Here is a 27,251-nt window from a genome sequence, read left to right on the forward strand (position 1 = left end):
CGAAAAAAGACGTGTTCAAAACCTGTCAGTCATTATAGTATCTGGAATTCAGATCATATAAAGGGGAAAGATGTAGGTTCTCCAGATAGTACACTTAACAATTCCATAAATGAATCGTGCTGATTAAGATTTTTTTCAACGAATAATCTCAATTTTCCTAATATTCGTCAGTTCATTGATAACAAAAAGGTGACAAGTTAGATAAATAATGCTAGCATTTATTCTAAGTTTTGGACAAACTTTTTAGAGTGTCCTATGATGATTAATGATAAATGCAATAGAATTCATAGAATTCATTATCTGCCGATTCAAAAGCAGTTTTACGACCTAATTAGAGAATCAATTCTAAAATTCCTATGCAATCATATTTTGCAAAAAATATCGTAAAATTTGATTTCAATTGAAAAAAAATTTTTTAGTGATGTATCCCAACTTTATTTTCCTACCGAATAAACAAATTCTTAATAAGCCAGAGAAATTATGATTTTTCAAGATGCTCCACATAAAGTTAAAGTTTAGAATTGAATGGATTCAAAAATTGAGATTGTTATATAATCTCTCAAATTGAATGTCCCGTTTTCAGCGAATTCTTCCTCCAAAATATTTAAACGGATACCTTTTTGAAGACTTCTTAGGTAAAGGAGCCTTTTCTTCAGTATACAAAGCAACAAATATTCAAACAAGGCAAAAATTCGCGATTAAAATTTTTCCAAAATCAAATCTTAAAACGATAAAGGATCAAGAAAGATTCCAACACGAAATCGATAGCATGTCTCTATTCAAATGCGATTACATTGTTAAATTACATGGCTTTTTTTGGGATACAAATAACTTTTATCTTGTTCTTGATTTATGCGAAGGAGGCGAGTTATACGATTACATCATTGAAAACGATAAGCTTGGTGAGGCAACGGCCGCCTTGGTTTTTAAAGAAATCGCCATCGGCATATCATATTCTCATTCTTTTGGAGTTGCCCATAGAGATATCAAACCTCAAAATATTTTGATCACAGAATTTCCGAATATTAAAATAACCGATTTTGGCTTATGTGGCATAATCGAAAGCTCACAATTGATGAACGGTTTTTGCGGGTCACCTACTTATTGTTCTCCAGAATGCTTAACTAGACAGCAGTACGACGGTAGACTTAGCGATATCTGGTCTATGGGCGTATTGCTTTATACTATGGTTGTTGGTTCACCTCCTTGGAATACGACGTCATCTGCCAACCTTTTAGATCAGATATTTGCAGATAACATTCAATATCCAAGTCACATTTCCAAGCTTTGCAGAAGTTTAATCAGTTCGATGCTTAAGATTAACCCATTCGAAAGAATTACAATGGATGAAATTATGAATCATCCTTGGCTGAAGATCGCCCATTTCTCGCCAAGTAAAAACGAGAACCTAAATCCCGCACAACCCTTATTTACTATACCAGAAAAACCTCTTGCTCTTTTAGAACTTGATAGATCTATCTCGTGCAGCTTTAAACTACATTCAGAACACGGAATCGTTCCTCCATTTGGAATTTCAAAGTCAGATTCGGCAAGCAACCCTAATCAGATTACTATCACAAAGCCAAACTTACCATGCTTAGCCAGAAACGGCCGACCAAGAAAGAAATGCACTTCTGTCGGACCAATGTCAATTCATTCTCATTCAATGCTCGGTATACCACTTATGACTTCACAGCTTAATTGCTTAAAGCCAAAGTAACCAGATATTGTTTGTTTTGTTTGTATTAAAATTTATGTAATTTTTAATTTTTTTACAACGTTTTTTCATATTCTTATATACTAATACCAACTAAAAAGTTTGATCCCGCTATGGAGATACAGAATTAAGAAAATAAATTTCTAATTTGGTAAAGATAGAAAACAAAATTTATTATAAACAAAACAAAAAAGGTTAATTTGGTCGAATAACAGGAGGATTTTGCTGTAAATTAGTCTGCATTGCAGGTTTTGGAGGTATAAGAGATGGATTTAATGTAGCGGTGGCTCTGAGTATTTGTGGTAATATAACTTTAGGTTGAGGTATTGGTGTGTTTACTGATTGCTTTGTCGAAGTAATTATAGTTACATTTGGTGCAATCGTAACGACGTTTGGCGGAAAGCGCGATTTATCTGTTGATGCAGGAACTACGGGTGGTTGTACTAGGTATTTTTGAAAATTAGGCTTGTTTTTGAGATTTTTCCATTTATCACCTATATCTCCAGATCTACGATCATTTTTCAGGAATATATCTTTATGGTATTCATATATCTTAGCCCATTTGCCTAATCCAAACTTCTTAATACCATCTTCAATTGCATCTACTTCTTCTTTTGTCCAAGGGATACCAGAGCGTTTCTTTTCAGGTTTTGCATTTTCCTGAGTGGTTTGTCCTTTAAAATCCGGAATTTCTGTTTGTTGGATTTCTCCAAGAGCAATTAACTCAGAAAACCCTTCTAAAATCTCTGTATACTGAACATTACGCCTAAGTAATTGATTTTGAAATTGTTTGATCTCCCCTTCGGTTGGCGTAAATCGGGGAGTTTTCATCAACTGGATAAAAGTGACATTTCCAGAACTCGAATATTAATAAGCATGAAAATCCTTTCTTCCATGATGCACGTACATAATACACATCAATACACGAATATTTTTAACAAGAAACTGCTTTCATAACTGCATATCAGTTTTCGATGTCTATTGATTAATAATTAGGTACATTTTTCTATGCATTTAAATAGACAAAGCAATTTTTGGGGTAGAATCAATGATATGCGTGCTCAATAGTACCTTTACCACTATGACAAATATATAATTACATGCTATGATTAAAATCCAATTATACTGAATTAAGACATAAGAAATATGAATAATTTAGTCAACAAACAAAAGATAATTATGATATAATAAGATTAAACTTAATTTATCTATTATACATGGTTTCTTGAAGAGCAGAAATCTGCATGAGCTTGACACTATCTAGGAGATCCTTAGAAATGTTGAACAAAATTTTTTGAATCGTTATATCTTCTCTAATTTCATACTTAACCTTTTGATACTTTTGGACAGCAGCATATAATTCATATGCTTTTCCTATTGTAGGAATATCGATTTTGTTGTCATTCGTATGAAATTCGTTCATCTCTTGGAAATATACCCAATCTTTTTGGAAACAGCCGAAGAAAGGAACACATGGAGGATGGCTAATTAATACAGCTTGTCTGTAACCATGGAAATTGTTGTTGAAACTGCAAATATTCTTGATTGTTTCAAATTCGCGTTTTGTTTTTGGACCCATGGTTTTCCATGCTTCTTCAATAGTACTCTTGAGCCTTTCGACAGAAGGATGCGTAATTCCGCCATAAATCGAAAACATGCCACAAAAATCGTTAACTTTTCTGAGTTCAAATAAGATGCTGACCCACATAGAGTAAACCGTAGCACGAACCTTAACTTCTCTTTCGAAAATAACCGAGAAAGCGACGAAATGTGATAAAGTATCGAAATGTTCTTGCAAGAAACTGATTGAAGGAGAATTCTTTGCAGTCAATTGGCCACCAATGCAGGCAATAACGTCTCTAGGACTTATAGCTCCGAAAATCAAGGAATCTTGTAATGCGATCTGGAGTGCGATCTGCTGAGGATGAGTCTTTTGAAGAATCGGGAATGTTGATTTAGGACCCAAAATCTTATTATCAGTTGTTTTCAGCATAAGTGAAGTCAAATCATCAACAACTGTTTCATTCATAATGGCCATTTGATTACTTAAACTTGTAATCATAATCTTTTCTGCTTCAGAAAGGTGTCCAATTGAAACCATGTTGTAGAAAAGTTGAATTGCATTTAATAAAGTCTCGTTGAAATAAAATGGTGCAAGAGACATCCACATGATCAAGAATGTAATGACTCTCTTACGAGTTTGCTCTAGCTCAACAAGTGATGTGACATTTGCTAAAGAAGAATTATAATTTGTGAAATAGCGTGCAAATAGGCATGCAAGTAGATATTTTGGTGAGTTAAATAGAGGGAATGTGATAAGGAACTGTGCTGCAAGATTTTTCCAATTTCCTTCGGATGTAAGAAGAATGACAAGGTGCTCAAAACTTAATTTTTTAACCGTATCGACGTAATCTTTAGTTAATTGAACATCTGGGGGCAAAGTCTTAACAACATTCATAAGCATTTGCTTTTCGATTGGTAATAATGATAATGCATTGCAAAGATGTCCTAAAATTGATCCGGCAGATAAATCTAACGGGGGTTCAGCCTCATTGAATATATCATCATCATTGTAATCGAAAGGATCAAGCGCATTGCAAAGCACTTTCATGAATAACGGGGTCTTGTTATATTCAGTAGTGCACATAAAAAATAGGACCCAGAACTATTTTATATCGGAATAATTCAATTTTTCAGAATATAAAATTTACAAATATTTACGGGCGAGTCTATTCTGACAACCAAATACAACAGTTAAGAAATAATTTGTAAATGTAAAAATTGGCGAATTAAATTTAATTCTTATGAATTTTACATCAATGTCATTTCGAATCACTAATTTCATTGATTCAGCTATTGATTTTATTTTAATGAAGGATGTAAAAGGAGACCACAATGATATTTTTGTCCAAATACACATCTTTTCTCCTGGGACCACCAAATATCAATCATTTCAAAAGATATTAGATGAGATCAATTAATTCTTAGCATACATTATAATCTTTGCTTGCAACCTATGAATAGCTTTCAATATTTATCCGATCATGCAAGAATTAGAGTTTAGACTTTAGATGATAATTTTTATTATAACTAGCTTCAGTATATGGCAACCCCAATATTAGAGCTATTGATGGCATCAATTTTCCATTTTTTCATTGTTTTTCTGTTTCTTTCACTGTAACCTTCTTGCTCTTGTGAAATTACAATTTGTGTCAAGTAGAAAATAAAATTCAGACTTTTACAAAATATGAAGAAAGGTCAGCAGCTTGGAGAACTGGATGCCATGTCGCGTTCAAGGACTAAGCGTGTAGCTTTAACTAAAAAAATCAGATCAGACTATCTAGATGAAATTAGAGACATTGTTCATCAGACTGATTTTTTATTAAAACATACTAATGCACCACCAAGAAGATTACCAGGTTGGCTGTCATCACCAAAACCAATTGAAAAGATTGTTGTTAAGATCCCCGAAGATCCGGAAGAAAAATACAGGTTTCTGAACACTCCACCCAAATCCCTTACTCCGAAGCGGCCACTTAAAAAGGTCCACCTAACAAAACGCTTTAATGGCGGCGTTGACGATTACGTTTATACATCAAAAGTCAAACTATCCAAACTTGAAGATGAATATCCACAGAAAGATGAGCAATTAACCCCTCAAAAGGACGAATTCGATGAAGAAGAAATGATTCTTAGCCCAGCATCAGAAAATTCTGAAACAGAAAAAATTGTAATGGAGAATGCTGAAGAAGAAAAAGCTAATAAGATAGAGGAATTGATTACTGAGAAAATGAATGATACAATGGATGAGCTTATAGAGATTTTCGATGAGCCAAAGCCGGCAAGATCAGAATCATTCGAAAATTCTCCTTTAGCATTGAACCACCAAAAGGAAAATTCTCCAGAAGAGGAAGAGAAAATAGAAAAACCAACAAATCAAGATAACAAATTCAATACCCCAACAAAATCTGACGAAATCCACGAAGAAGAGGAAGAAATCATACTACCAGGAAGTCCTGATGCATTAAATAAAGATATCTTTGCTCAGGAAAGCAGTGATGCCGATTCAGATATTAATTTCGAAGTTGATGCACTTATAGAGAAATATAAGAATATGAATTAAGTCAATTTGTTATTTTTATGTTATTTATTGATGATCCATAAAGTGTTTGTTCTTTCATTTTATTTTTCATAAATTGTGTTATCTATCCACTTTAATCATCTGCTTTTCATTAGAAGATACGAAAGTGAATTACTCCCAAAGTTGTCTTTTTCTTTGGTATCTATGCCATTGTAATTAAGAAATAATAGTGACTACTTGTTGTTGCATGAGCTGCAAAATGGAGAGGAGAATTTCCTGAATTATTTTTCGAATTGATAATTTCATTATAAATAATTTCATGATAGATGAGGCGTTTGGCTATTTTGAATGTTATCATAAATAGTCATTATAATATAGATGAATAATATACTTCCAGTCTCTATGGTATAACGTTGCAATGTTTTGAACCTGAGGGTCAGCATAGTCTGTGTTTTTTTTTAGAGATGAAATTGGTATGGAATGGTAAAATGTAAATAAGATAGATTGATACAGCCAAAATATTTTTTATAGAGACGTAATTGGTACGGAATGGCAGAATAATTATCAGGCTCCTTATTCATGGAATAAGTTCCATTTGTTATTCTTAGAATAGCATTTTTTAGTATGATTTTGTATATAGGCTTTTATAATATCCAATGATTGATATGATCTGGTATATTTGTAGTTTTGAAACAGTATGGGTATGTTGTAAGTTTTCCATGATCATCTTGTAAATATTGTTTATTTCAACTTCATTTTCTCTTTTTATATTGGAATAATTAAGAAAAATTTCTCATGATAGCTTCTGAATTGCCCCACACATCATCATATATATCTTTTGCGTGTCTTGTTGATTTAACATTAGCAAAAATAGACTTGTAGCATGATATCATATTTTTGACATTCAAATATATCAACGATAGTAGTCGTTTGGTCAAATCAGTGACTCTGTGCGCCATTTTATCTTTTTTGCAAATCAAATTTAGCACTACGCATAATGTAGTTCAGATATTAAACAATGAGAACTAAATTTATTCGATCGAATAATTCTCCACTTTTCTCAATTGAATTAAGGGAGATTGGGACAAAGTTGCAATTCGGCACTTTTTGTAAAAAAAATGGGGTCATACTCATAATGAATAGAGACTTATAGCCAAGTCTTGATATCATGCAGGGAGAATATACATTGATAAGCAATTATATTTTATAGTAGTAGTATTCAGAAATTCTTACAATTTACAATACAATTTTCAAAAATGGATAAAGACTTATAGCCAAGTCTTGATATCATGCAGGGAGAATATACATTGATAAGCAATTATATTTTATAGTAGTAGTATTCAGAAATTCTTACAATTTACAATACAATTTTCAAAAATGGATAAAGACTTATAGCCAAGTCTTGATATCATGCAGGGAGAATATACATTGATAAGCAATTATATTTTATAGTAGTAGTATTCAGAAATTCTTACAATTTACAATACAATTTTCAAAAATGGATAAAGACTTAAGTTAGTATGGGTTAGTTGGGTACTGTGGCACTGCGCACCTACTTACCCATTATATGTGAATTTGACACTTTACGAAACCGCTAACGTATATTTTACAACACAAACGACAACACTAACTTAACCTTAAATATTTACAAAGCTGCCAACCACTTCACCCCACTAACGAACTCACTAATGAAAAAATAAACGTTCTCATAAATTTTCTTCTATATCTTCATCGTCAATGTTAACTCTATTGTAGTCATACTTGAAGTCATAAAGTTTCTCAAGTTTTGAAATGCATAGTCTTGTTAACTTACCTTCATCATCATAAGTTTTTATAAAACTACCATGACAATCTTTATACACAGTCAATGAAAAGTCAACTGGTCTCGGATGTATTTGAAAGAACATGTTATGCTCAGGAAGGAAGAATAAATGTTTAAATGTATGTTTGTTATACTGTGGAATTCGAATGAGTTGCTTTTGTTCTGTCATTTACATCCAAATAAAAATTTTCAGTAAAAATAAAAAATAAACTTAAAAATTAATGATATCACCACTCCCACACGTATGAAAACATAGCGCAAAAATAAATTTAGGTGAAGAGGTGAGATCTCACCTCTTTTTTCACCTGTTTTTTCACCCTATTGAATTCATTACTTTATAACTCACTTCCTTGGTTTCTTTTTAGTTGCTTTCTTCACGTCTGTCTCCAACTTGACTGTCTTTCTTCTTCGTCCGTAATGATACCAGTTACTTCCACCAGTCAATGGGTCAAATGGTCTTTCGTAAGGGTTTCCATACATTCCATAAGGTCCGTATGGATAAACTACTGATGGAGGAAGAGTTCCATCGACTCTATTTAAATGCATTGTTTCACCTTTCATCTGGTCATTAAAGTCTTTTGCATGTTTTGCAAACTCATCATCCTTTCCTAAAGCATTTTCTGACTCAGTCGCAACCAAATTGGATGCTTTATTTATGAGCCCTATTTTATTTAATCTTAACTTCTTTGCAACCCAGCCTCCAATCTTTCCTTTATTTGCATCTAATGTCTTCGAAACCCTTCCTCCACTCATTTTATTTACTGCGTCATAAGCTCCAAGTGCTTTTGCTCCAAATGCTAATGCTTTTGTTCCCATTGCGCCTAAAGCTGCCCAAGCTACCATTTACACCATATTAAAATCATCTCTCTTCAATATTATCTCATAAAAGTTCTCGTTACTGGAGAAAGTCAATGAAACATAAACATTCTCATTCATAAACTTCTTTCTTATCTCATCTATTCTCAATAAAATATCTGAACAATTGCTAACATCTTCTACAACAGTTATTTCATCATGAATGACCTTCAAGAACAAGCTCATTTAATATGCAATTAAAATCATCTCAATAATGAGTCCATCCTTTCCATCTTTAGGTAGCACAACATCTTTCATTGAAGAAGGTTCGACAAGTCTTATGTTAAACTTACTGACAAAGTTTGTTATACTATAATGCTTCGGTGGCGAATACATGTAGTTTGAAAGACATAATATAGATTCTTCAGCAAATTCACTTATACTGGATTTTATAACAATGTTTTCACGAGACCAAATACCACCAATTGACAATCTTGTAAGCAATCCTGCTGAACCTTCAACTGTAAACGTCGATGGTAACATTCCACGAAGGTCATCTATTGACATCTTTGAGTCACTGAATTTAAAGATTTTCTTAAAGCAATCGTCATTATCTAACCATGCAATAGCTTTGAAGTTTTCATTCGAATATACATCTGCTTCATTAAATGTAAAACCTGACTTCTTTGCAGAGATGACTTTAAAATCTATTGAGTTTGTTTCAAAATTATATACTATGGTAACTTCTGAAGGTAATGGATGTCCTTCCACAGTCAGTTGTTCTCTCACTACCATTTGAAGCTTTGTGTTAAAAACTTTCATGTCATCTCCTGTATCTAAGTTCACATACACAGCAACAGGAAAACTATCTTGCTTCTTTGTTTCATCATTATATCTCAAAACATTAAAGTTCTTCAATAATATTGTTCTTCCTGCTGGAATACTTCGAACCTGTCTGATTTCAATAGCTTTCTCACCTCCTACATACTCTACCCAGTGCCTTGGATATTCATAAGTATACTGACTTTCTTGAATTTTGGTTGGTTTCATCATAACGTGTTCATAGTATATCTTTATACTCTTGTCAGTTAGACTCGGTGCTATGTTCTGAATATTTCTGACTTGCATTTTTAATGGAGATAAAATGAAGCATTTAATACATGACGTAGATGAAGACATGAATGAAACTACAGACAAACTTAACTCTTCTCTCATTCTTCCTTTCAGTAAGGACTATGAGTTCTGTTCAAATGGCGTTTATTTCTATTGTGGAAAGATGGGTTCAGGTAAGACATTTAATTTAATTCGTCATATACTCATAACAGAGCGTTTAGGAAACGACTCTTACTATGACCAAATCATTATATCAGCAACTTCAGACTCTATGGACTCAACAGCGAAAACATTTATGTCAAAAGTTCAAGCCTCTGTCGTTAAAGTTCCAGACAGTGAACTCATTGAATTTCTTCAACGTTACATTCAACGTAAGAGGAAATATTATGCCATCGTTGAATTTATACAGTCAGGAATGCAAAAGACTTCTGAGGAGATGGAAAGAATTATTGACAAACACCACTTACGTCAGTACTCAGGAGTTTACGATATGAAACGACTTACAAACTACATTCTATCAAAACTTTCAAAATACCCCTTCAAAAAATATCCTTCAAATACTTTGTTAGTTTGCGACGACTTCGCCGGAAAAGGTTTAGTGTCAAAACCAGACTCACCATTAGCGAACATCATTACTAAAGTCAGACATTACCATTTAACTGTAGCAATACTTATGCAAACATGGCGTTTCCTTGCTTTAAACATAAAACGTCTCATAACTGACTTCGTTATCTTTCAAGGTTTCTCACGTTATGATATTGAACTCATTTGGAAACAGTCAGGTATAACATTACCTTTTGAAGAAATTTGGGAAGCATATAAGTCTCTCATCTCTCCTCGTTCATACCTTGAGATTCATATCATGACTAATACCATTAAAGTCAAAAATATTCCATGGGAACGACCAACATTGTTTTAAAGCTTAACCTTCAATTGACTGATGGTAAACAAATTCCATGCATCTCTGTCGCCATTTCTGTTAATATTTTTGCTGTCATTCATATCATCCACTTCTCCATCCGTTAGCTTTTGAGGATATGTGTTAGAATAGCTGTTCTTAAATGAAGGCTTTTCACCTTTGAGAGCATAAACTCTATAACTTTCTGCATACTTTATGTTTGAACCTCCTGAGCCATCATTGACATAAATTTTTATAGGCTTCCACCCTTTGTTCATGTTCCTGCTTCTTCCCTTAGCTCTTTTGTTCAGGAGTTCTACATCTTTATACACAGCTCCTGTCTCAGTGAATTCAACAATATTTTCATTCGTTAGCTTTACATTCAAACCCTTGTCGAGTATATTGTTCATTTCATACATATAAAAGGTTTTTATTCTATATGAAATGAGAAGCAAATCCATCTTAGCTGGTGCCGTTAATGTTCCAATTGAACCAACATCAAATGTTGACTCACGAACGACAAACAATATTGTCATAAAGAACTATAGTTCAGAGTGTTTGAAAGAACCAGAACCAGAGCTGAAATCCGTGAATTTAAACACAGCTTCAAACGCTAACGCTACATCAGATGTTAAGTTAGAGTATCCACCACTGGACCAAATTCTTTCAAGAGAAGCCAACGACAACCCTTACATAAATGTTCAAACAAATCCTTCAGATAACGTAGACCATTACCTTCTTCAGTTATACCAAACAATTTTACTCAAAGACGATAAGAAGCTTTTGACAAATCTTATAAGCAAGAACCAAATAATTCTAACAAAGGAGGACCTTGAAAATGTTATCTCACGAATAACAGGAAAGCAATGTGTCATTGACTATCTCGACCCTGAAATCGAATGCTGTGGTCAAACGCCACCATTCATGAAAATAGGTAACATCCGCATCATTGAAACACCAGGAACTACAGGAGTTGAGTTTAAGTATAAATATTCGAACGAGTATACAAAACTTTCAACAGAATATAAACTTTGCTTGAAATATGTTTTAGTAAATTAAAGCAATTTGTAATATCTATCCAAAACTTCTTCAACAGTATCGAACTCATCTTCATAATGCAAACCTAATCTTATTGACTTGGTGCAGTTTTCACTAACACAATATAGCGCTTTGCGCTCGGCGCCTTTGACGCCTTTTTCTGTTCTCTTGACTGACATAACTAACTCATTTGTTTCATCAAACAGCAACAACCAAAGTTCATGACCTAATACATAACATTCATACTTTATATTTTTAGCTCTGAGTTCTCTTGTAAGCTGTTGCATTTAATATTTTCTAAAAAGTCAACTTCAACAGTCATTCGCACTGGTGCCTTCAGTTCTACAGGCTCGCCTTGAAAGTCAACAAGTCTGAATTGCATGTCTTTCAAATTATGAGGACTAATGCGAATCCATTTACCTAAATGAGTTGCTATGACAGGAACGTTTGGAATGAACATTGAATTGACTGCATAACAGAAAGATTTATATTCTACTGAACCTTTACTATTAACTCCTGAAATACCTGTGACATTAGCTATTTTAGACTCAATGTACAAACAATTACCATAACATACGTATGGAACAGATTTCATCTCAATCGTTTTGTCAACACTTTTCAAAGGAAATGTCATATGGTATGCTCCCAGAAGCAATTGAACTCTATGACTCATTCGTGTTATCTTAAACTCCTTCACATAACTGAACTTCAAAACTCCTGCAATAAGTTTAACATTCATTAAGTTTTCTTCGTTATCCTTGTTTATTGTAGTATTTATGAGAGCATTTAACACTCCAGCTAATGTTTCCATCTTATATTCTACATTATTGTGAAATCTTATTTCGTGCTTCTTTCCATCTATTTCAAACTCCATGAAATCTGTTTCATCTGTTATGACAAAAGTTGCGATAGTATTGAAGTCAACAACTCTGAAAGCAAGTGCTTCATTCTGTAGACCTAAGTTTGTTTGAAGCTTTACTATTCCGTATTCGTTTGGGTCTGTACTTTGCAAATAGAACAACATTTTATTCTCATTAAAATATGACTATTGCTGCATATGCGTATGAAACAAATGAAGCAAGAAGAGCACATGAACTAGTAAACGAAAACTCAACTTTAACCATTGAAGGCAATGATTTAGTCATTGACGATGGAAAAACTAAAAAAGTCATTGATTTCGATACTTTTAACACTTATGACCCATTCATTACAACAAGCAAGGTTCCTATCATAAATGATGGAACGGTGCAATATATAAATTCTACAGTAGATGCCTCATTAGTGAAAGTATTAAGTGTTCTCATTGAATTGTTAAAGAGCTTTCGATTTGACGACAACATTAAATGCCTAAAGAATTTAGTCATGAATGAGAAACAAATTCTTGGCGTTGCTGGTAGCAGTAATGATGTACACCTTATGACATTAGAATATTATAACGAACATAAAGATGAACTGAAAGGAGAGAAGGGTGACACCGGACCTCAAGGACCTCAAGGAATACAAGGAATACAAGGAATACAAGGAATACAAGGACCTCAAGGCGAAAACGGTTTGGATGGAAAGGATGGAAAGGATGGAAAAACTGCTAAATCATGGATATGGGACCTTATAAATACTGGTTTAACAGCTGCTTCATATGGAGTTCTTCAATACCAAATCGGAAAGATATGGGCGGTACTTGGTGGAAGAAGTTTTAAATGACGTTAAAAATGCTTTGAACTTCATTTCAAATGGTTCGGATACTATTAAAACTTTATCTGGTTGGATGCAAGAAACAAGGAGTCAAATAGATACTGTAAGACGTATAGCAAACAATGCACGTACGGGATTGGATACTTTACGACAAGCACAAAATACACTAAAGGAAGCAAATGATATTCTTGGCTCAGTATCAGACATGCATGAAGATTGGCTTAAAGGTATTGACAAATCTTTAAAAAATCACAGTCAGTCTATTGCTGACTACAAGAAAAGTATAGATTTTTTACATAGTGCTATGGACGTACATGATGGAAGCATAAGGAACTTACTTAATGCTAACAATAACTTACCAGGAACTATTAAAGCATTTATAAAGTCCTTTGTAAAACCTGGTGCTCTAACATTTAGGTCTTTGAGAGCAAGAGCATTGAAGTCAAGAGATGCAGAAACTCCAACAGAAGGAACTGAAACAACAGAAACTCCAGAAGAACCACCAAAACCAACAGCTAATGAAATATTGTTCGAATATTTTCCAAGGTACTCTGTTCTCATTGCATACATTCAAGAAATACTTAAGAGAGCAGACTTGACTTTAGGAGATGATGAAAGTTCTGTATATCTTTCGTTCCAGTTTCAAATAGCAGAACTTTTGAGACAGATATGCTTAATGTATGACAACATCTCTGATTTCACAAGATATGATGACGACCATGACCCCGAACACGGTGAAGAAGAAGTTTTACAAACATCCATTAAGACAGGAAAGGTTTTAACTCAAAGTCTCATTATTGACACCAAAGATGGCGAAGTGGACGTTCTTCAAGAGCTGAAGAAAAATACTTCTTCGGGAGGTGGTGGTAGGCATGAACTTGAAATAAATGAGATAGAAGAGAAATTAGCCGAAAAAGCAGATAAAGAACATAAACACAATATCTCCGATATAAATGAACTTCAAGCTACATTAAATAGTAAAACAGATAAAAATGAACTTGACGCAATGAACAAAGTTTTGAAATCTCATAAACACAACATCTCCGATATAAATGAACTTCAAGCTACATTAAATAGTAAAGCGGACAAGAACCATGTTCATTATATAACTTCAGACGAACAGATTATAACGGACTACCATGGATATTTAACACGAAGTGATGAAGCGAAGACAAAAAATGTTAATGAAAGAAGATATAAATACATTCGTGCTAAAGGTTATGACATAAGCTGTACTGTACAGTATGATGTAGCTAAAGCACCAGAAGCATTTGGTTATACCGGTGAAATTTATGCCTCTACTTTCAATGTTAACGGTGTATTAGTTGAACCAAGATTTACTTTGAGAGTTAAGTCAAAAATAACGTTTGAAGATGCTATTAAAAGTAAAGCTGACAAAGATGAACTCGAAGCAACGAACAAAGTTTTGAAATCTCATAAACACAACATCTCCGATATAAATGAACTTCAAGCTACATTAGACAGTAAAGCTGACAAGAACCATACACATAAATCCTTCACTACTGTTAGAGCAGACGACATAATATTGAACTTTGACCTTGGTTCAAGTGCACCATTAGAAAATCCAAGTACAAGCGTAAAAGATACTCTTAACAGTTTAGATAAGAGTTGCAGGAACATTGAAAGTCATGCCAGAAACTTTGAAGCACATGAACTACCAACAATGTTAGATAAGAAAGCAGATAAAACTTATGTGGATGCAGAACTAACAAAGAAATTTTCGAAACCAGATACAATGACATTTACAACAGAAATTATAAATGGTGAACCAGCAACTCCATTTGAATTTGTTAGAGGTCTTCAACCAGATACTTTTGAATTTTTCTTGGATAATTCTATTGAACTAACATTACATTATAAAAGTGGAACAAATGCAACATTTCATCCGGGAGATACATTCCAAATGGTATTTAATGACATAAGTTCTTTAGAATATGTTTATAGAGTTATGAGCATATATGATTTAATATATCCTATAGGAGCTGTTTATACGTCTATGAATCCAATAAATCCAAACACTTTATTTGGTGGTAGATGGTATGAAATAGTTGACAGTTTTCCATTCTACACTAATACGCAGTCAATGAAGATGGGAGGTTCAAAGAAAATAGGTATTGAAAACCTTCCTTCACATATGCATAGGTTCAGTGGAAGAACATCTGTGGAAGGAAACCATTCACATTCAATAACAAAAAGAGGTTATACAAATCTTGCAGCGGGTTCGGATAGACAGGGAATGCATAGATATGATATTTCAACTGACCCAGTAGATTCAAGCACAGGTATTTTCTGTGGAACTGCAGGAAATCATACACATGTTGTAGCTGGTATTACAGACCCAGCAGGTAATGGAAAAGATTATATGCCTCCTTATATAACAATGCACGCTTGGATACGAGTTGGTTAAAATCTTTAACTTTACATAAATGAGCTTGAAAGAAGTATTCGAACAACATCCATGGAGGTCATTTAAGAAGTTCAATGAAGCTGCAAAGAGTCGGGGATTTACTAACAGAGCTGAAGTGAAAAGGTTCTTTGACAAAAATGTTGTACATCAAACAAAAATAAACCCTTACGACTTTTTACCAATTTACTCCAACACTCCTGACGCATACCAATTTGACACTCTCATTCAAAGCAGAAAAGGAGGACATAAACCATTCCTCATCTTCATAAATGTTAACACTCGTAAAGCATATGCATATCCAATGAAAAAAAAGAACTCGTGAAGTGTTAAGAGTTTTACAAAAGTTTGTAGCAGAACATAACCCAAGTACTTTAACATCAGACCAAGACAGTGCATACCTCAGCAATGAAATCACAGAATTTCTCATTAAGCATAACATAACTCACTACACTACTGAAGACCATAACCATAACATACTCGGCATCATAAACCGCTTCATAAGAACGCTCAGAGATTTAAACCAAGAGCGAGACTTTACCGAAGAAACAATGAAACATTTTCTCGAAGTATATAATTCCTCAACACATTCTACAACAGGACATACACCAAATTCAATGACACAACAACAAGAAGAAAAGTATATACAAAAGAAACGAAGCCAAACACAAAATATCAGAAATTCAACACAATTTACCCTCATTCCTGGTACAAAAGTTCGTGTAGTTCTTGACGACAAACCGTTGACAAAGAAACGTTTAAGGTTAAGTCGAAATTATTATATCGTAGACTCTACGCAAGGTAATGGATATCTTATAAAAGCTGCCGACGACTCTATTGCGTTTTATCCTCAACATAAATTAGTCGAAAGTAGTAATGGCAAACTTGCTGAAACCATTGACGAAGCAAAGCGAGGAGTGGTTATTGAAATACTTGGCTACAACATAAACGATGACACTTATAAAGTAAGATATGAAGGAGGCGTTGAAGATGTTATACCATCTAAGAACTTGAGAGAGTCGAAGCCAACACATCTGGGACCATTAGAGCGGGAGTACTGGAAAGACAAAAATATGCCAGAAAGAATAAGAAAATTCTTCTAAACTTTTTCGTTGGATGTAAATCAGACAAAATATATTTTAGGTGAAGAGGTGAGATCTCACCTGTTTTTTCACCCTCACCGCTTAGCGGCTCAGATTGCTTTAGCTTTCTCGTGAATTTTCATGAATTTCCTTAAGATAGAAAAAATAAAGTTAGTTTTATTTTTATTTATTTTTTTATTTTGTATGTAAGAACAGAAATGTCAGTCGAAGCAAAAACATTCACGAACAAATCTAATGGTGAAACATTCACAAAAGGCACTTATAACGGTATTGAAGTCTTACGTAGAGACAAGGATGGTTACATTAATGCAACAAAGATGGCAAGAGAAGCAGGAAAGTTAAACCATTTAAACAGATTTCTCAATAGTGCTAAAATGCAGGAAATTCTTGAGTTTTGGTTGAAAGAATACGGTCGAGCCAAAAGTGGCTCAACCTCAAAACAAGCATTTTATGAGCTTACTAAGGGCGTTATGAATGAATTCAAAGGTATTTACATACATGCTGACCTCGTTCATTTTGTTGCTGAATGGTGCTCTGTAAAGTATGCATTTTATTCAAAGATATTATGGACTCCATAGACAAGAAAGTTCATGAGAAGTTAGATGAAGAAGAACTCGAAGATTACAGTGGAGAATGCTAAACCTTTGTTCGAAGAAGAAGTTGGGAAAATGTGTGAAAAAACAATTAGAACATGAACGTGAGATATGTTATGGTTATAGAGATTCTCCATACGAACTAGACCAATGGGAACAAGAAGATTTAAAGAGAGAATTTAGAGAATATGAACTCGCTAAGATAGCATTTGAAGCTGCAGAAAAGAAGTTAAAAGTTTGGGGTCGTTTTGTAAAAAAATATTGTGAGTAAATGAACCATTTATTTTTATTGAATTCACCAAAAAATATAATTTAGGTGAAGAGGTGAGATCTCACCTGTTTTTTCACCTCACTTCTAACCTCTTGAATTTTCATGAATTTCCTTAAGACAGAAAAAATAAAGTTAGTTTTATTTTTTTTATTTTTTTATTTTGTATAAAAGATATGATTTCAACAATCGGCACAACAACAATTCAAGCCGCGAACGGCGGGACTCTGTCCACAACAACAGCACCAAACTCGTTAGTCATGAATCCTACGTCAATGTTAGTAGAGATGAAAAACTTCATTCCTTCTTCATATACTTTTGAAACAGAAATCCAGAAGATAAAGCAAGAACTTTTAACAAGTAATTTAGACTGTAGTGCGAAAGATGAAGAAAATGAAGAATATCTTTATGAAATGCAGGACATTATTGACCATTTACCCAAATTGCCTGAAATCCAACAACAAAAACTCACTATTCCTGAATTCGACGAAATTGAAGTGAAACCAACTGACTCAGTAGAAATAAAGAAGTTCATACGTAAAGTAAATTATGAATTCCTTGGTTTTCATTGCAACCATAAGGTTATGGACAAAGATTGCGACATGGTATATAAAAACATTTCTGACATATATAAATCTGAGGAGTTTAAGACTTACGATAACTTTGTTTCATTAGTTGCAAAATGTGTTTGGGAAATAAGAGATAAAGATAGAAGAGGCAAAGTATGGAACGAACAAATAAGACCCGCTATGTTTGAGATGAAGAAAACCATTGACGCCTTAGTTGTTTTAGCTGGTTTTATTTCAATGTATAACGCAAAAATGAACCCGCAATGTTCTAAATGTAAGGCAGCAATTAGGAAATATAACTACTCAGTCAAAGAGATAGAAAGAATGAGAAACGACTATGCAGACTTAAAGAAAGAAGCAGAAAAGCCAGCAGAAGATAAAATGAACATGTTAGAATTTCTGAACAAAAACTATCCAACAGCAGAAGATTTCCTTCTATCTGACGTCAAGAAGAAGTATAAAGAGACTTTCGGTATTGTTAAAACTTTTGACATACTGACAGAAGAAATAGAAGCTACGAAATTGTTTAGGATTTCAAATATACATCGTACAATTCATGTAAAACGCTTGTGAAAAAACTGGGGTGAAAAAAGAGGTGAAAAAACAGGTGAGATCTCACCTCTTCACCTAAACATTATTTTTGCTTTAATTAAATGCTTTCCGGAAACGTCGATGAAAATCATATGGACAAATTATATGAAAAAATTAATAATGATTACCCCTCATTAACCAGGGAAATGACGGATTCTATAGTTCGTAAATTCGATGAAATACAGGATATGTGGTTCGACAGATTCGACATGAACGATAAGGAAAAGAGAAAGAACGATAACAATTTACTTACTAAAAGAATCCTAAAATCTAAAATAGGTGAAGCTTCAACATTTAACACAGTACATAACTTTTACACCGCTGTTTATATTTTCAATAATTTATTTAACGATGAACGAGAAAGAAAAAGTATGTTTAACGGAAGAAATGAATATGATTTTATCCTTTGTGCTGTTCGGGATGTTGACATGAAACTAAAGAAAATATTCTTATTACAAGATGACACGGTTGAAGATGAAGTCAATGAGTTTTTAAATCGTGATTTTAAATGAAATTGATGAAGTTATGACCGAATGTTATAAAAAGTTCAAGGGGTGAAAAAACTGGGTGAAAAAACAGGTGAGATCTCACCTCTTCACCTAAATTATATTTTTGTTCAAAGCTTCCACGAGAGAAAAGATTCCTCATTCGCTAAGGATTCCAAAAATGAAAAAATCATTGATTTCGGCTGAGAAAAAACAGCAAAACCCTTCTTCCACGGGAACAAAGAAATAAAGAAGAAATAAAGAAGAAATAAAGTAAATTTTTATTTATTCCCGTGGAAGATAGAGCACTTTTATGACACTTTTTATTCACGACAAACAAGACAAACAAAGAAAATAAGAAAATACGGCGCTGTCGCGGTTCGAACCACAGACTCTGACCCCTCCATAACACCACCTTAGACCACTGTGCTACGTAGCCTGTCGACATAAGATTTTATAAATTGCATATTTGACGTAAATTTATTTCCATCTAGCTTCCCACCGCATAAGATATTCATACGTGTTTGTAAGACATTCATTAAAATTCTTTTCTATTGCATCTAATCTTGCGTTATTTTTTTCAATAGCTTGTCTGTATTCTTCATCATCTCCAGCAGTGTTTGGGTCTTCACGTTTAAAATATTCATTGTTAACCAATTTTTTATCTACAAATTTTATTAGTGTTTGATTCACTTCGTTATGATAACGGTCATATTCTTTCAATACGTAAGTGAAGACAAAATCGTACCGTACCTTCAATCTTAAAGCTTAAAGAACTTTCAACACAGTTTTGAGGGTCTGTCAGTGCGTCAATGAGATAGTATTCGAAGTCAGTCAATAATCTTTTTAAAGTCATTTCATACAGGATAAAATTTAATGTTGTGAAGAAATAGTGTTTATCTCAGAAAAAATAACGCTAATTTTATTTTTATTTATTTTTTTATTTTGTATGTAAAGACAGTAGTAATGACAACATCAGAGAACACAACAACTGCTATAGTTCATGAAGCCATAAATGAAGAATATGAGTACATACAGTTTAACAAACAACTCCGTCTCATTCGTTCGGTCAAAGACGATATGTACCAAATGCAAAGTATTTTGACAGCATGTTTGCTCCAGACACAAACACGCAGACGACTGGTTCAGAAACCAAAGCACACAAGAACTTTTGAGTGAAATTTCTCTAGACCGACCTTTTCCGGCCATGCATAAAACACATGAAAATCGTAAAAATTTGCCAATAAATTTAAGAGGTTGGTATGTACATAGACTTCTTGTAAATGCTGTTGCAATGTGGGCTTCTCCTCGTTATGCATGGCATGTTTACAGACTTCTTGACGAAATTCATAGACAAGAACGTGAAGAGCTAGAGAAACAAGCTTGAATCCAAAGACAAAAGCATACAGAAAAGAATACCACGTTCGGTACCAAAAGGAAAGGAAAAGAACTATAAGTATATGATTTATACTGAAGAGATGGAAAATGAAGAAGACAGAGATATGGTTATGTTGCATTTAGTTAGAAGAAACAACAAGAGCTTTTACGACCTTGCTAAGATTTACAAATCTGACAGAAATTGGTTCTATCGCGAAAACTTACCGATTTCAATGACCCCAAATGAAGATGTGAAACAAATAGTTCAAGATACGTTACCTCAAACACACTATAATATTAAAGGTTGTACAATTCTTACCTTCAAAGAAGACTTACCGCTACTGAAAGAAAAAATAACAGAGAGTATTTCGATAACTTCAAAGAGGAAGAATGAAAATCTAAGCTAATTTTATTTTTTTTATAAAATTTTATCTCATATGAAAGAACATGAATTTAGAATATTCGGAACTCATGACAGAAGAGGAGAACGAAACAGCATGTAAAAGATTATGCAAAATTTATGAAGACATACAAAGCATTTAAACAATATCTAAATGCTTCTAAAGATTATGCAAAATTTCTGAAGGTATATAAAGCTTATGAAAAAGCGTATGAAAAGTTTATACATTGGGGAATTGTTGTAAAATATCCATATGAAGACTAACCAAAATATATTTTTGCTTAAATAGCTTCAGGGTCAATTTCTTCAACCATTTCACTTCCTTCGTCAATGTCAATTGAAGCTTCTTCAACCTTTGGTAAGAATTTCTGTATAACATCTTTGTTCGTTATTGTCTTCAGAGATGAAGGATAATATTTCACATTTGTTTCACCTTCTTATATTCTTTCTGTTCGGAAAGATTCATAGCAATACTGAAGAAGTCAATGTTAGAGTTCTTTATAACAGTATAATGAGTATCTTTGACATTCACGAAGAAACTCTTTTGTTTCAAAACTACTGCTAACTCTTGTGAAGTATAACGTTTGCGGTCAATGACGATAGCTAATGGTCTGACATACTGACCAAACTTAGATTCTTTCACAAACTTCTTGTTAAAGATAACATTAACGTTTGAAGCACCATTGAACTCATTCTTGATGGCATTAGCGAGAGCATTGTATGAAAAGAACTTGCAATCTTGCATGTGTTTCATTATAATAAAAATATTAAATTATTTTGAAAAATAACTTAAAAAAAATCTAATCTAATTTTTTCAAAAATATTTTTTTTATTTCCTACTAAAGATGTATCGGAAGTTGTCTAAGTTAGAACACTCGGAAATAAAAAACTTCTTACAGAAGCTAACTAGATGTTGCAAAGCATTACGCAACAAACAAAAAGCACTCGCTGACTTCATTAAAGACTATAATGGTGCAATAAGTTATGATAGAATTCATGATTCATTAATAACAAAACTTTCCTTTAAATGACGTTGCTATTGACTTATATCATAGACGTTCAATACCTCATGAAGTAAGAAGAAGAAATGTTTGACATAACAAATGCAAACGTTGGTCATACTCGTAAAGCTCTTTCACATGATGTTCGTCAAGAAATGTTTGACATAACAAATGCAAACGTTGGTCATACTCGTAAAGCTCTTTCAATGATGTTCGTCAAGAATGTTTGACATAACAAATGCAAACGTTGGTCATACTCGTAAAGCTCTTTCACATGATGTTCGTCAAGAAGATGTTTGACATAACAAATGCAAACGTTGGTGAAACAAGAAGAAGAGACGACACACTGAAACAACAGAGAAGAGAGATGTTTAGAGCGCTATAGAACAAGTTCGCAAAGCTAACGATGTCATTCGTTCCATTGACGACAAACCAAAAGAAGGTGAGAGATGGTTAAAGAAAGATGAAGAGAATAGGAAGAGAAATGTGAAGTCAGGCAATAGACTCATTGACTTTAACATCGAAGCTTTAGATGAACCAAACAGAGACTACTTACACAAAACATTTCGGTAAGGTTTTCATGAGACTCTTAGAGAAAATTAAAATAAACTCACAACAGAGATGGATGGTATGTTATAAACTTGGTGGAAAGTATGAATGTTCTACGTTAAACCTCAATAATATTGGAACACATTACTACATCAGCTCTTGAAGGAGAACTTTATATCAGAGATAGAAGCAAATGCTGCAGGTATTGTTGAAAATGCACTATGACTTCTTCTTGACAAACATAAAGAATCTTACCGAAATAAAGATGTATGATTTAACAGAATATGAAGGCTTAACGATGTCAGATGTAAAGAAAGGCAAACCAAAAAAGAGACCATATAGAGATGAAAGCACACTGACAAATGACCAGAAAGCCATTTTGGAAGCTCTTAAGCAAACAGGAAACCCAGCACTTATAGAAAGCTTTTGGAAAGATAATGGTGAAAAGAAGTTTTATAAGAAGAGAAGCGGTCAGTTCTGGAAGTATCTTTGCACATTACCTATAAATCTTGAACGCTACCAAATCTTCAATGAACTGAACAAAAGAACTGCAACACTTATGACAGAAGACAATTGTTTCGTTTATGCTTGCATTCAGGCTGGAGTAGATGGAGAGACTATTGACCACATGAGAGAAGTCATTCGTGTTAGAGACTTTCCTCAAAGTAAAGTACAAGAAATTTCTGACGCAACAGGTATAGCATTTAATGTTACCATTGGTTATTTCAATGACTCAAGACATAATGAAATAAAGAGATACATACCAAAAGAATGTGAAACTGTTCGAACTATTGACTTACTTCTTGTTGAAGACCACTACATGCTAAACGAAAGATTACCAATGACAACATATTTCATTCGCAACTATATAGAAATTCTCAAAGCTTGTGGTGGAATGAACATTGAGAACAGATGAAATATATTACAAAGAGAGAGAATAAATATGTAGTTCGTTATGATAGAACAACACCGTATGGATGTTATGAAAACATTGTGGGAGTGCAAATATTTCGAACCTATTTCTTATGGAGAACTTTTCACATATACGACTGACTTATATAAACAGAACCTTGCACCATTTAAAGATTTGACATATGCTCCAAAGTATTGTGTACAACTGAAGAAGAAAGCAGAGTCAAAAGAAGTAAATAAAAATAAGTGCAAGTTCATTCCTGAGCACGTTTTCTTTGCTGACTTTGAGTGTAGTACAGATGGCTTTCATAAAGCTTTTAACATATGTTACGACAATGAAGATGGTTCAGTGAGTGAAAGCATTTGGGGTCAGAACTGTGCAACAGAATTTTTGGAACGACTTCCTGACAAGAGTTTAATATATTTCCATAACCTCAGTTATGATATAAACTTCATCTTAAGACACATGACAGAAGTGAAAGGAACTCCCATCATTAAAGGTTCACGAACAATGCAAATAACTGGCTTATATAAAGGAAGGGCAATTATTATAAAAGACTCTTACAGTGTTATAAATAAGAAGCTTAAACTATTTCCTGCTATGTTTAACTTACAAACAGGACCGAAAGAAGTATTTCCATATAACTACTACAGCAGTGTTTTGTTAGCAAATGACAACAGAACTGGTGTCATTTCTGAAGCATGTAAGTTTCCGGATGCAGATACGTTCATGAAGAACATAGATTCCATCAAAGGTTGCAGAATAGATGAGAACCACTTCGACTTAGAAAAGTATAGCACATTTTATTGCAAACAAGATGTAAGAATTTTAAGAGAAGGTTTTGTTAAGTTCCGCAATGACATATTGAAAGAATTTGATTTAAACGTTTATGACTACGTTAGTATTTGTTCTATTGCTAACAAATTGTTTGAGAACAGAGTGTACTTCCCGAATGGAAATTTATATGACCTCTCAAATAAACCAAGAGAATTTATTTCGAGATGTATTCAAGGTGGAAGATGTATGTTGTCAGATAACATTAAACAAAAGAGCGAAAAGAAACTCATTGCTGATTTCGACGCTGTTTCATTATATCCATCCGCTATAGCAAGACTTTATACTTTAGAAGGTATTCCAAAGGTTATGAAGAAAGAAATGTTAAGCACAGAGTATCTCATGAGACATTTATTTGATGACGACCAAAAGGAACCCATTGGTGAAAAGTTTATGTCTGGCTTCTTTGTTCTCATTAAGATAACAGAGATTGGAATACATAGACACTTTCCTTTAATAGTTTGTGACCCTGAACTAAATCCAGAACTTAATGTTCCCAGAAGTTCAAACACTTGCTGTTTAATGTATGTTGACCATATAACATTACAAGACCTCATAAAATATCAAGGTGTCAAATGTGAAGTGTTGCAAGGATACTATTACGATGGAAACAGAGATATTAGAATAAGAGATGAAGTAAAGAAGTTGTTTGAGTTAAGGTTAAAGTATAAGAAAGAAGGAAATCCTTTGCAAGAAAATATAAAGCTCATTCTGAACAGTATTTATGGCAAAACTATTCTATCTCCTATTGAGTCAAAAATAACCATAGTAAATGACAAAGATGCTATAAGATATGCCATCAGAAACTACAACCATATAGTGAAGTTCGAAGGTTTGGATGGTTCAGATAAAACTATTTTCAAGCTAACGAAAAGTATTTGCAGACACTTTAACTTCTGTCCACTTGGTGTTAACATTCTGTCTATGTCGAAGAGAATAATGTGTGAAGTATTCTGTACTGCTGAGGACTTAGGAATGGACATCTTTTATAGCGATACCGACAGTATGCATCTCTACAATGAAGATATCCCTCGTTTAGCTGAAGAGTTTGAGAAACGTTATGGAAGAGTTCTCATTGGTAAAAACCTTGGTCAATTTCATAGCGACTTTGCAGAAATCAACACCTGGAAAACAAAGTTTAGCATACAAGTCAATATTTTGTGGAAAGAAGACTTACATAGACTTACTCACGAATGATTTAAATGAAGTTGCATTTCACTGCAGAATGAAAGGCGTGAAGCAAGATGTTATTGCTTTAACCGCTAATGAAATGTTTCCTGACTCTGTTCAGTGTTTCTATGATGAAGATAAAGGTTTAATGGTTCCGCAAGGAAAATTTGACAAAGACTCTGAGTTCAGTGTTATGAAGTTATATAAAGCACTTTATGACGGTCAAGAGATTGGATTTGACTTATGTAAGTCTTCTACCTTGCTTTGCTGAAAAGTTTAACTTTTCTATTCAGACTAAAACAAGCTTTATTCGTAAGTTGAAGTTCTGAGGTCATTTATTTTTGTCAGCAATGAGGTCATTCGTGATAAAAATAAGCCGCTAGCGGCAAGGGCGAAGCCCATGAGGTCATTTACAATACTGCGATGGTAGAGTTTAAGAGTTGTGCTTCAATGTAGAGACAGTCCTTATGGTCTGGAGGTAGCAAAACAGGTGCTTTATGGTCATGAGTGGAGAACATGTCTATCCAAAACTCACGATTGAAGCCAGTAAGCTTGTAATACTTAGGATTTGGCAGTGGTGAAGTTCTTGTATGACCAATGAACTCATTTTCAACTCCCTTACTTAAGTTTGAATATAATATAGCTTGCTTTCTATCCCAAATGCCAGGTGTTACAATCTTTGAAAATTCATTTTTCCTCGGAAGCATTGCATAATAATTGAAAACATTTTTGAAGTCATCATTTGGTTCAGAGATTTGAAATCTTATACGTAATGGATTTTTTTTCTTTTTAGCTACTTCATTGAATGGTGAGAATACAATGAATTGACAGTCATGAGTTCCATCTTCATTTTCATTAAATTCATAATGAAAGTCTATAAGTTGTGGCCGACTACCTTCTTCCTTCAGTTGTGCAAGAAACTCACGTAAAGGCTGTAAAGTTTGTACTTCAATGTTGAACTTTTTCTCGAACATCTCATTAAATGAAATCATACATTGCAACAATGTTGTATCGTCTTTAAAGTATTTGTATATGTGAATGTTTTGGGCGCTTAAAGACTGTTCGTCATTTTCTATCTCGACTTGAAGTATAAAGTCAACCTTTCTGAAAGCACGTGTTATATACATAGATGTTATGCCAATGTACTTCTCTTCATTTATGTTCACAATCCAGTCTGTTGGAAACTTAAACGTTACTCTGTTCCCCTTTATTTTGACGTCAGGGTTTTCACTACTGAACGCAACAGATAAAGGTATTTGTCTATACATTTAATTCGGATAAAAATAAACCATTTACTCTTTCTTTGCTTCAGCTTCTTTAGCTTTTGCTTCAGCTTCTTCTCTAGCTTTCTTCGCCAGCAAACGTGGGTTCTTTTGTCTTCCAGCAGCTAATGCAGCAAGTTGTTTTTCACTAAGTTTTCTCTTTGGTCTCTCTGGCTTTTGTTCTTGTTTTTGTTCCTTCAGTTCGGATAAAATTTGCTCACGAATTTCTTTCTTCAATGCTTCAACATCTATGACCCCTTGGGTCTTGTCCGTAGGGCTTGTCTGAGTCATTTGACTGCAGATAAAAAACAAAATTAAAACTTTAACCGATGTAAAATGAGCTTGTCAAAATCAGAGCGAGAGTCTATTATATTAAATGACGCCAGAGGAATACAACATCCTTTCTATTACGTAAGTCAGAGTAAAGATGGTAAAATATACGTAAGAAAAAGAAAGGTTCCATTAGCGAATGCAGAAAGCGACAACATTAAGGTGTATGGCAAGGGTGAAGTCCCGAAGCCCATTAAGCCTTCTATTCAAACTGAAAAGTCAATA

The 27,251-nt window shown here is 33.7% G+C and overlaps 15 protein-coding genes and 4 pseudogenes across 19 annotated transcripts, besides 2 other annotated features; 11 read left to right on the plus strand and 8 right to left on the minus strand.

The window, feature by feature from the left end:
* Positions 1-14: 14 nt before the first annotated feature.
* On the plus strand, positions 15-1,721 carry TVAGG3_0614240 (protein serine/threonine kinase protein; the record flags this gene model as incomplete). Its single annotated transcript, XM_001321251.1, has 1 exon — positions 569-1,720. The coding sequence occupies one exon, from the start codon at positions 569-571 to the stop codon at positions 1,718-1,720; it is 1,152 nt and encodes a 383-aa protein (XP_001321286.1).
* Positions 1,722-1,822: 101 nt separating this feature from the next.
* TVAGG3_0614250 (SANT/myb-like telomere repeat binding factor-like DNA-binding domain-containing protein) lies at positions 1,823-2,582 on the minus strand (the record flags this gene model as incomplete). The annotated part of the gene is made up of 1 exon (XM_001321250.1): positions 1,913-2,548. One exon carries the CDS (start codon positions 2,546-2,548, stop codon positions 1,913-1,915), a length of 636 nt encoding a protein of 211 aa, XP_001321285.1.
* A 261-nt stretch (positions 2,583-2,843) lies between these two features.
* Positions 2,844-4,381, minus strand: TVAGG3_0614260 (guanyl-nucleotide exchange factor protein; the record flags this gene model as incomplete). The annotated part of the gene is made up of 1 exon (XM_001321249.2): positions 2,922-4,328. One exon carries the CDS (start codon positions 4,326-4,328, stop codon positions 2,922-2,924), a length of 1,407 nt encoding a protein of 468 aa, XP_001321284.1.
* Positions 4,382-4,948: 567 nt separating this feature from the next.
* TVAGG3_0614270 (uncharacterized protein) lies at positions 4,949-5,913 on the plus strand (the record flags this gene model as incomplete). The annotated part of the gene is made up of 1 exon (XM_001321248.1): positions 4,965-5,840. The coding sequence occupies one exon, from the start codon at positions 4,965-4,967 to the stop codon at positions 5,838-5,840; it is 876 nt and encodes a 291-aa protein (XP_001321283.1).
* Positions 5,914-6,873: 960 nt separating this feature from the next.
* Positions 6,874-7,311: a mobile genetic element.
* Positions 7,312-7,671: 360 nt separating this feature from the next.
* Positions 7,672-27,251: part of a mobile genetic element that runs on past the window's edge.
* TVAGG3_0614300 (uncharacterized protein) lies at positions 8,662-9,543 on the minus strand (the record flags this gene model as incomplete). The annotated part of the gene is made up of 1 exon (XM_001321246.1): positions 8,662-9,543. One exon carries the CDS (start codon positions 9,541-9,543, stop codon positions 8,662-8,664), a length of 882 nt encoding a protein of 293 aa, XP_001321281.1.
* On the plus strand, positions 9,593-10,447 carry TVAGG3_0614310 (protein of unknown function, DUF4106 family; the record flags this gene model as incomplete). The annotated part of the gene is made up of 1 exon (XM_051240117.1): positions 9,593-10,447. One exon carries the CDS (start codon positions 9,593-9,595, stop codon positions 10,445-10,447), a length of 855 nt encoding a protein of 284 aa, XP_051086704.1.
* Positions 10,444-10,845, minus strand: TVAGG3_0614320 (uncharacterized protein; the record flags this gene model as incomplete). Its single annotated transcript, XM_001321245.1, has 1 exon — positions 10,444-10,845. The coding sequence occupies one exon, from the start codon at positions 10,843-10,845 to the stop codon at positions 10,444-10,446; it is 402 nt and encodes a 133-aa protein (XP_001321280.1).
* On the plus strand, positions 10,871-11,485 carry TVAGG3_0614330 (uncharacterized protein; the record flags this gene model as incomplete). Its single annotated transcript, XM_051240118.1, has 1 exon — positions 10,871-11,485. One exon carries the CDS (start codon positions 10,871-10,873, stop codon positions 11,483-11,485), a length of 615 nt encoding a protein of 204 aa, XP_051086705.1.
* TVAGG3_0614340 (uncharacterized protein) lies at positions 11,712-12,488 on the minus strand (the record flags this gene model as incomplete). The annotated part of the gene is made up of 1 exon (XM_051240119.1): positions 11,712-12,488. One exon carries the CDS (start codon positions 12,486-12,488, stop codon positions 11,712-11,714), a length of 777 nt encoding a protein of 258 aa, XP_051086706.1.
* TVAGG3_0614350 lies at positions 12,506-15,584 on the plus strand (annotated as a pseudogene). Its single transcript has one exon. A coding segment is annotated over exon 1 (3,079 nt).
* On the plus strand, positions 16,133-16,684 carry TVAGG3_0614360 (integrase core domain containing protein family; the record flags this gene model as incomplete). The annotated part of the gene is made up of 1 exon (XM_051240120.1): positions 16,133-16,684. One exon carries the CDS (start codon positions 16,133-16,135, stop codon positions 16,682-16,684), a length of 552 nt encoding a protein of 183 aa, XP_051086707.1.
* Positions 16,882-17,193, plus strand: TVAGG3_0614370 (KilA, N-terminal/APSES-type HTH, DNA-binding family; the record flags this gene model as incomplete). Its single annotated transcript, XM_001294677.2, has 1 exon — positions 16,882-17,193. A coding segment is annotated over one exon (312 nt), but the record flags the coding sequence as incomplete, so codon positions are not given.
* On the plus strand, positions 17,959-18,687 carry TVAGG3_0614380 (organellar and viral DNA polymerase type B; the record flags this gene model as incomplete). Its single annotated transcript, XM_001287686.2, has 1 exon — positions 17,959-18,687. One exon carries the CDS (start codon positions 17,959-17,961, stop codon positions 18,685-18,687), a length of 729 nt encoding a protein of 242 aa, XP_001287687.2.
* Positions 20,157-20,958, plus strand: TVAGG3_0614390 (annotated as a pseudogene). The gene has a single exon. A coding segment is annotated over exon 1 (802 nt).
* Positions 21,558-21,721, minus strand: TVAGG3_0614400 (uncharacterized protein; the record flags this gene model as incomplete). The annotated part of the gene is made up of 1 exon (XM_051240121.1): positions 21,558-21,721. A coding segment is annotated over one exon (164 nt), but the record flags the coding sequence as incomplete, so codon positions are not given.
* On the plus strand, positions 21,813-22,784 carry TVAGG3_0614410 (annotated as a pseudogene). Its single transcript has one exon. A coding segment is annotated over exon 1 (972 nt).
* On the plus strand, positions 25,189-25,763 carry TVAGG3_0614420 (annotated as a pseudogene). The gene has a single exon. A coding segment is annotated over exon 1 (575 nt).
* On the minus strand, positions 25,845-26,408 carry TVAGG3_0614430 (uncharacterized protein; the record flags this gene model as incomplete). The annotated part of the gene is made up of 1 exon (XM_001321239.2): positions 25,845-26,408. One exon carries the CDS (start codon positions 26,406-26,408, stop codon positions 25,845-25,847), a length of 564 nt encoding a protein of 187 aa, XP_001321274.2.
* Positions 26,727-26,987, minus strand: TVAGG3_0614440 (uncharacterized protein; the record flags this gene model as incomplete). The annotated part of the gene is made up of 1 exon (XM_001321238.1): positions 26,727-26,987. One exon carries the CDS (start codon positions 26,985-26,987, stop codon positions 26,727-26,729), a length of 261 nt encoding a protein of 86 aa, XP_001321273.1.

Source organism: Trichomonas vaginalis, chromosome III (assembly GCF_026262505.1).
Source record: "Trichomonas vaginalis G3 chromosome III, whole genome shotgun sequence".
In the NCBI taxonomy this organism is placed as follows: Eukaryota; Parabasalia; order Trichomonadida; family Trichomonadidae; genus Trichomonas; species Trichomonas vaginalis.